Genomic DNA, 9,431 nt, shown 5'->3' on the forward strand with positions numbered 1-9,431 from the left:
TTTCTTTTAATGTTAGTAAAAATTTAAATCCAAATAGATTTTTTTTTAGTCGTGAATGAAAAATGTTGCATATAGACAACTATGCAGTTGCCTGTTTGTTGTTTTATCATTTACTGCACATAAAAGGGCATCCTATTTTTTATTTATTTTTTTTTTTTATTTTTTTTTTATCTTTAGTTCATTCAGTTAATAATTAATTTATGTACTATGTACTATTTATATTTACATATTTATTTAATCATTTTTTTAGGGCTTGATTTCCAAGTCAAACAAACCACTTAACACAAAAATAAAATATTTTACAGATCTCCTTTTTTTTTGAAAGGTACAAATGGATTTAAAAATCAAACTGATTACTCTTGATTTGATTTTTTATTTTCAGCTAAAAGCCTGCATGCAGATTTATCTACTGTGCAAATAATTATACACTTAATGGAAATAATTGATCAGATTCTCAAAATTAAATGATTCTCTCTACATTAGATAGATGTGAATGCAAATATTATAGCAAATAAAAAAAAAATATTGTATTGTTGTTATTATTTGATGACTCAATAACCTATAATTCAAGTATAAATTATTCCAGAAAAATTTTGATTTTTTTTCTAACACTTTAACTCATGGATTATCGGCAGCATGTTGTAAGTGCATTTTTTTTAAAATATACAGTATAGACAACTTTATCTTTTCTCTCACATGATCGAATTAAGAATGTTATATTTACGACACACCACATTTTCATTTAGTCCCTTTTAGAGGAACAATATCTGTATGGTCCTCCACTAAAGCCCCATACACACTATCAGTTTTCCTGATGGTTTTCTCTTCAGGTTTACCAAAACCATCTAATATGAGGTCAAACCTTAAGCGTTTCAATTTGAATGCAACCAGGCAGGTCCTTGTACTACATGGTTTTGGTAAATCTGAAGAGAAAACCAGCAGGAAAACTGATAGGCCCCGTACACACGACCAGTTTCCTCGGCAGAATTCAGCTTCCGACCGAGTTTCTGGCTGAATTCTGCCGAGGAAACTGGTCGTGTGTACACTTTCGGCCGAGGAAGCCGACGAGGACCTCGGCGAGGAAATAGAGAACATGTTCTCTATTTCCTCGTTGTTCTATGGGAGCTCTCGGCCCGCCGAGGTCCTCGGCGGCTTCAGGGCTGAACTGGCCGAGGAACTCGACGTGTTTGGCACGTCGAGTTCCTCGGCCGTGTGTATGAGGCCAGAGTGTGTATGGGGCTTAAGTCTGCTTCTTCTAATGGTTTAACTGTGGAAACTAACTTTATAGGTGCTAACCTGTTGGTATTTGGTTCCTGCTAGAATATATCAAAATATGCTTCTGATTACCCTGAAGCTTTGTTTTGTGGCTGTTCAGAGTCTGGCACTCAACTTTATATTTTGGTGGGATTGCCCAAAAATTCTGGAAGGCAGTTTTTGACTTTGCCTCCAAAAGCTTTGATACACCTATACAGCCCAATCATGCTACAGCCCTATTAAACCTGAAACCCGATGGGATCACACAGAATCAATTGTGCCTTCTACAGCTCCTAAGAGCCGCAAAACAAACCATTGCTAAGGCATGGAAAATTAAATATTTAATTCTAGCTGAAACTCTACACAGAACTAATAAAGCTCTTATTCATTCGAAAGAGAGATTGAATTGGTCAATTTGAGAAACTCTGGGTTAAGCATTGTTTACCTTCAGACTTTGATGACACACTATTATTGACTTGATAGTTTTACACTATTTGCCTTGACTATAATTTATATTAATTTGGGATCGCACCACCACTTGTAAACCCCCTCCACCCCCCTGACCCCTTTTTTTCTACCCTCTTCTTTCTATCTACTCCTATTTTTTGTTTTCTATCTTTCTTTTAATATTGTGTGGCACTTACTGTATATGCACATTGGGGTTGATTTACTAAAACTGGAGAGTGAAATATTTGGTGCAGCTCTGCATAGAAATCAGCTTCCAGGTTTTTTGACTAAAGCTTAATCAATTAAAGGGGTTGTAAAGGTTTGTTTTTTATTTTCTAAATAGGTTACTTTAAGCTAGTGCATTGTTGGTTCACTTACCTTTTCCTTCAATTTCCCTTCTAAATGTTTTTTTTTTGTTTGTTTTCTTTGTCTGAATTTCTCACTTCCTGTTTCTCCTCAGTAAGGTGTTCAGTAAGCTGTTCTAAATGACTTTCCACCGCTCGAATGATGGTGGAAAGTTTACTGAGGAGCAACAGTAAGAGAGAAATTCAAACAAAGAAAAAAACATTTAGAAGGGAAATCAAAGGAAAAGGTAAGTGAACCAACAATGCACTAGCTTAACCACCTAAGCCCCAGACCAAAATGCAGCTAAAGGCCCAGGCCAGGTTTTGCGATTCGGCACTGCGTCGCTTTAACAGACAATTGCGCGGTCGTACGACGTGGCTCCCAAACAAAATTGACGTCCTTTTTTTCCCACAAATAGAGCTTTCTTTTGGTGGTATTTGATCACCTCAGTGGTTTTTATTTTTTGCGCTATAAACAAAAATAGAGCGACAGTTTTGAAAATAATTCAATATTTTTTACTTTTTTCTCTAATAAATATCCCCCAAAAATATATGAAAACAAGTTTTTTTCCCTCAGTTTAGGCCGATACGTATTATTCTACCTATTTTTGGTTAAAAAAATCGCAATAAGCGTTTATCGGTTGGTTTGCGCAAAATGTTTAGTGTTTACAAAATAGGGGATAGTTTTATTGCATTTTTATTATTTTTTTTTTTTTTACTACTAATGGCGGCGATCAGCGATTTTTTTCGTGACAATTTTGACACATTTTTGGGACCATTGTCATTTTCACAGCAAAAAATGCATTTAAATTGCATTGTTTATTGTGAAAATGACAGTTGCAGTTTGGGAGTTAACCACAGGGGGCGCTGATGGGGTTATGTGTTCCCTGAAGTGTGTTTACAACTGTAGGAGGGTGTGGCTGTAGGTCTGATGTCATCGATTGTGTCTCCCTATAAAAGAGATATGACACATTCGATGCAGCCGCCACAGTGAAGCACGGGGAAGCCATGTTTACATACGGCTCTCCCCCTTCTTCAGCTCCATTCTTCAGCTCCGGGGAGCGATCGCGAGGGGGTGGCTAGAAACTAATAGCCGCCCCCTCATCCCGGATCACTCCCAGATGATTTCCGACCACCTCATGTACCGGGGGGAGGGGTCCTGATCGGACCTCCGACCCACGTCTAGGCAGGGACGTACGGGTACGCCCATCTGCCTGTACGTGCCATTCTGTGGACGTATATGTACATGCAGCAGTCGTTAAGTGGTTAAAGGAACCAATTTAGAAAATAAAAGACGAACCTTTACTACCCCTTTAAGGAACGAGCCTCTTTCTGAGATTTGTTGTTTTGTTGTGTTAAAAACATTTTTTTTTGCTAGAAAATTACTTAGAACCCCCAAACATTATACATTGTTTTCTAACACCCTAGAGAATAAAATGGTCAATGCAATACTTTATGTCACACTGTATTTGCGCAACTGTCCTACAATTCTTTGGGAAAAAATACACTTTTTTAATAAAAAAATAAGACAGCAGTAAAGTTAGCACAATTTTTTTAAATTGTGAAAGATAATGTTACGCCAAGTAAATTGATACCCAACATATCACGTTTCAAAATTGCGCCCGCTCGTGGAATGGGAACAAACTTTTAACTTTAAAAATTTTACAGGTTGCATGTTTTGAGTTAAATAATTATTGCACTCACTCTACCGATCGTGGCGATACCTCACATGTGTGGTTTGAACACCATTTTCATATGCGACCTCTGCTCACATATGTGTTTGATTCTGCACGCGAGCTCGGCGGGACAGGGCGTGTTTATTTTTTATGTTTTATTTTACTGTTTATTTTCATTTCTCACACTGTTTTTTTTTAAATTGTGTCACTTTTACTCCTATTACAAGGAATGTAAGCATCCCTTGTAATAGAAAAAAAGCATGCCAGGTCCTCTTACATATGAGATCTGGGGTCAAAAAGACATCAGATCTCATATTTACACTAAAATGCAAAAAAAAATAAAAAAAATTGTAATTTGAAAAAAAAAATGTTCCTTTAAGTGCGATGGGCAGAAGTGAAATTTTGATGTCGCTTCCGCCCTGCTATGGTATGGAGACGGTGGGGGCCATCTTCCCCTCACTTGTCTCCATATCCAGCCATGAGAAGGACCCGATCGCCTCCGCCACTGCCGATGGTAAGCAGCATGGGAGAGTGGCGGGGGGCCCTCTCCCACCACCGGAAATGGTGATCTTGCCTACCGCCGTAGAGACCACCATTATCGGAAACAGGACCGTCCGCTGAAGAAGAGGATACTAGGGATATGCCAGCTAGCTGCTGCCATAACAGAGATATCCCTCTTCAAACAGCCGATGTACAGTATATGGTTGTGCGGCGATCCGTAAGTGGTTAATTGAACAATATGAAGTTAGCAGCCAATTGGCTACCATGCACAGCTGCACCAGATTCTGCACTCTCCAGTTTTAGTAAATCAACCCCAGTGTCTCTTCTGTTTTTAATAAAAACCTATTAGATTGATTTCCCTATTATGCTCTTGCAAAATGAACCAATAGTCACTAGCTTACTTTTTTTCCTTCTCATGCTTTTGATGTAATACTTTATTGGTTTATTTGTTGCTCTACTCGTAACAATTTTTACATTGTTATGTACTCATTGTTTTCATGAATCATTATGTTTAGCTCTATTGCTATTTGAATATTGCACCACCATCCTTGTATGTACTCAGTTTGTCAATCTTTGTTATATTTAAAAAACAAACAAATTTGATGAGAAATAAATATCTGACAGGAGTTCTAGCATTCTCTTATTTGTCTTAATAAAATAATTTGGATTTCTGTTTGTGCTTTTGATAGAGAGTTCCCCTCACTTCCTACCTGATACAATGTAGGCTAGTAGGACGTGAATGGGAATTTCTCTTTATTGGAGACCAGGACAGCATCTAAAAAACCTGATAGGATTTGTAACCTCTAATTTCTTTTATACCCTCAGCTTCTTTAGCAAGGCAGTAGTTGTCTTGGAGGTGTGTTTGATGTCATTATCATGTTGGAATACTACCCTGGGGCCCAGTCTCTGAAGGGAGGGTAAAATGCTCTGCTTCAGTATGTCACAGTACATTTTGGCCTTCATGGTTACCTCAATGAAATGTAGTTTCCCAGTGCCGGAAGCACTCATGCAGCCCCAGACCATGACACTCCACACACCATACTTGACTGTAGGAAAGTCACACTTGTCTTTGTACTCCTCATCTGGTGGCCGCCACACACACTTGACACCATCGGAACCAAATAAGTTTATATTGGTCTCATCAGACCACAGGACATGGTTCCAGTAATCCATGTCCTTAGGCTGCTTGTCTTCAAGCAAACTATTTGCAGGCTTTCTTGTGCATCATCTTTAGAAGAGGCTTCCTTCTGGGACAATGGGCATGCAAACCAAATTGATGCAGTTTACAGCGTATGGTCTGAGCACTGACAGACTGACCCCCAACCCTTCAATCTTTGGAGCAATTCTGGCAGCACTTATATGTTTATTTCCCAAAGACAACCTCTGGATATGATGCTGAGCACTCAACTTCTTTGGTCAACCATGGCAAGGCCTGTTCTGTCTTGTTAAACCACTGTATCGTCTTGGCCACCATGCTGCAGCTCATGTTTCAGGGTCTTGGCAATCTTCTTATAGCCTAGGCCATTTTATGTAGAGCAGCAATTCTTTTTTTTTCAGATCCTCAGAGAGATCTTTGCCATGAGGTGCCATGTTGAACTTCCAGTGACTAGTATGAGAGAGTGAGACCTCGTACACACAACCGTTTTCCTCGGCAAAATCCATCAAGAAAAATGCTGGCAGAGCCTTTTCGTGTGTATGTTCTTCATCGAGAAAACTGACATAGACCTCAATGAGAAAAAAAGAGAACATGTTCTCTTTTTTTCTCGTCGGGAGTCTCAATTTCCTCGTCGTGTTTCTCGTCGGGCTGGTTTACGACGAGAAACACATTTGGGTGTATGCTTAGAAACGCACGCATGCTCAGAATAAAGTATGAGCCTGGAGCGCACCTTCGGTAAAAGTAGCGTTCGTAATGGAGATAGCACATTCGTCACACTGTAACAGACTGAAAAGCGCAAATCGTCTCTCACCAAACTTTTGCAATAACATGAGATTAGCAAAAGCAGCCCTCAAGGGTGGCACCAGTGGAATCAAACTTCCCGTTTATAGTGCCGTTGTACATGTTGTACGTCACCGCGTTTGAGAATGACAAGATTTTGTCTTGACAGTGTGTATGCAAGGAAAGCTTGACAAGATTCTCGACAAGCCTGACAAGAAACTCGTTGAGGAAAACGATGTTTCTTTTACAACAAGATTCTCGGTCGTGTGTACGAGGCCTCAGATCGATAACACCAAATTTAACACACCTGCTCCCCATTCACACCTGAGACCTTGTAACACTAACAAGTCACATAACAACGGGGAGGGGAAATGGATAATTGGGACCAATTTGGACAATTTCACTTGGGGGTGTACTCACTTTTGTTGTCAGTGGTTTAGACATTAAGGCCCAGATTCTTAAAGGACTTACGACAGCGTATCGCCACGTACGCCGTCGTAAGTCCGAATGAGAGCCATCGTATCTATGCGCCTGATTCTTAGAATCAGTTACGCATAAATTCGGCTTAGATCGTATCTTAGTTGCAAATTTACGCTGGCTGCTAGGTGGCGCTTCCGTAGATTTCCGCGTTGAATATGCAAATTAGCTAGATACGCCGATTCACGAACGTACGTGCGCCCGGCGTATCAAGATACGTAGTTTATGTAAGACATACGCTGGCGTAAAGTTACCCCTCATAAAGCAGGGGTAAGTCATGTTAGGTATGGACGTCGGAAACGTACGAACAGCGTCGTATTTTACGTCGTCCGTGAATGGGGCTGGACGTAATTTACGTTCCCGTTGAAAGCATTGACTATTTGCGGCGTAATTTTGAGCATGCGCACTGGAATAAGTTCACAGACGGAGCATGCGCCGTTCGTTAAAAGCGTCAATCACGTCGGGTCACTATTCATTACCATAAAACACACCCACACCAGCCTACTTTGAATTACGCGGGCTTACGCCGGCACAGTTACACTACGCCACCGTAACTTTGGGCACACGTTCTTTGTGAATACGGGACCTGCCTCACTAAGTTACGGCGGCGTAGTGTATCTGAGATACGCTATGCCCGCCTATAGATAGGCGCGTCTACAAGAATCTGGGCCTAATAGCCGTGTGCTGAGTTATTTTGAGGGGACAGCAAATTGACACTGTTATACAAGATGTACACTCACTACTTTACATTGTAGCAAAGTGTCATTTGTTCAGTGTTGTCACATGAAAAGGTATAATAAAATATTTACAAAAATGTGAGGGGTGTACTCACTTTTGTGAGATACTGTACTTATATGCTCATAGAGTTTATTCTATTTAAGAATAGTATTTTATAAAACGTATTTTATTATGTATTTTTTTTTTATCCTCACACACAGGTAACATATACGAGTAATGTCACCACAATATTCTTTTTAGGATTCAGCAACAATAAGAAATTCAATATTTGTCTCTTCTTTATGTTGTTACTTATGTACTTTTTAACGCTAGGTGAAAATTTCCTGATTATTATATTAGTGTCTTATAACAAAAGTCTCCACTCTCCGATGTACTTGTTCCTCACTCAGCTATCTGTATCTGACATCATGCTGACCATAGATATTGTCCCCAACATGCTAAATATTGTACTAAATGAGCGACCCTCTATATCCTTTTCAGGCTGCATCACACAGCTTTATTTCTTCGGTTTGCCAGTAGGTTTTGAATGTTTCCTTCTGACAGTGATGTCCTATGACCGCTATCTAGCCATCTGTTCTCCTCTGCATTATTCCTCCATTATGAACCAAGCATTTTCTGTGAAATTAATTTTGGCCTCTTGGCTGTTGAGCTGCTCTATATCGCTAATTTTTGCGATTAGCATATGTCAATTACACTTCTGTGGGCCAAATACTATTGATCATTTCTTTTGTGATTTAGAACCTCTTTTAAAACTTTCCTGTTCAGATGTGACAATGGTTCAAATAGAAGCCAGTATAATATCTATTCCTGATATAGTAATTCCTTTTATTTTAACAGTAGTTTCATATATGTATATTGTGGTAACCATAGTAAAGATACCATCCTTCTCAGGGAGACTGAAATCTTTTTCCACCTGCAGCTCCCACCTGGCGGTTGTATCGATGTATTATGGCACTCTGACCATCATGTATGTTCTTCGAAATGAAGACCAGTCACAGATAATTAGCAGGATACTAGCAGCGATGTATACTGTGCTAACTCCTTTTTTAAATCCTTTCATATACTGTTTGAAGAATAAGGACATAAAAGAAGCTTATAAAAATATTGTATATAAACAACGAGCCTACTTTTCAACATTGGGGTTGAGATTTAGATAATGCTTTTATTTAACCACTTGTCCACCAGAGGACGTCATATGACGTCCTCGGCTTTGTGCGGTGATATCTGAATGATGCCTGCAGCTACAGGTACAGTATCATTCAGATATCGCCGTCTTCAGCCGTTTCCGCTGCTTGATCGTTCTTATAGGCAGCGGGAGTGGACTTCCCCCCTCCCGCCGCCATCCGGTGCTTCTTCGAGCTCTCCCGTGCCATCGGGGGCCTGGAGAGCGAATCGGTCGGCGCTGCCTGGAAAGCATAGAGATGACTGGTGACCATATGGTCACCAGTCATCTCTATGACCGTCGGAGGCCCAGGCGCGACGTTATGACGTCACGCCCGGTACCCGGAAGTAAACAAAGCCGCAATCGCGGCTGTCGGCATGTGATCAGTGATTTTTTTTCACAGATTTCATGCTTGTAAGCCTGGAGAAGAGATGTGGGGTCTTATTGACCCCACATCTCTCCATAAAAAGGACCTGTCACACTGATTCCTATTTCAAGGGATGTCTAAATTCCTTGTAATAGGAATAAAAGTGATAAAAAAAAGTGTAAAAATAAAAAAAATAAGTAAAATAAAAATAAATGTAAAAAATGTATTTTTCAAAACGCCCCTGTCCCCGTTATCTTGTGCGCAGAAGCGAACACGCATGCAAGTTAGGCCCACATATTTAAACACCGTTCAAACCCCACATGTGAGGTATCATCGCATGCATTAGAGTATGTGCAACAATTCTAGCACTAGAACTCCTCTGTAACTCGAAAATAGTAACCTGTAAAAAATGTTAAAGCGTCACCTATGGAGATTTTTAAGTACTGAAGTTTGGCACCATTCCATGAGTGTGCGCAATTTTAAAGCGTGACATGTTAGGTATCTATTTACTCGGCGTAACATCAACTTT

The 9,431-nt window shown here is 39.9% G+C and overlaps 1 protein-coding gene across 1 annotated transcript; it reads left to right on the plus strand.

Moving 5' to 3' along the window:
- The first annotated feature begins 2,208 nt into the window (after nucleotides 1-2,208).
- Nucleotides 2,209-8,530, plus strand: LOC120930686 (olfactory receptor 1468-like). The gene is made up of 2 exons (XM_040341861.1): nucleotides 2,209-2,236; nucleotides 7,614-8,530. The coding sequence occupies exons 1-2, from the start codon at nucleotides 2,209-2,211 to the stop codon at nucleotides 8,528-8,530; spliced, it is 945 nt and encodes a 314-aa protein (XP_040197795.1).
- The last annotated feature ends 901 nt before the right edge of the window (nucleotides 8,531-9,431 follow it).

The sequence above is a fragment of the Rana temporaria genome, chromosome 3 (assembly GCF_905171775.1).
Source record: "Rana temporaria chromosome 3, aRanTem1.1, whole genome shotgun sequence".
Taxonomy (NCBI): domain Eukaryota; kingdom Metazoa; phylum Chordata; class Amphibia; order Anura; family Ranidae; genus Rana; species Rana temporaria.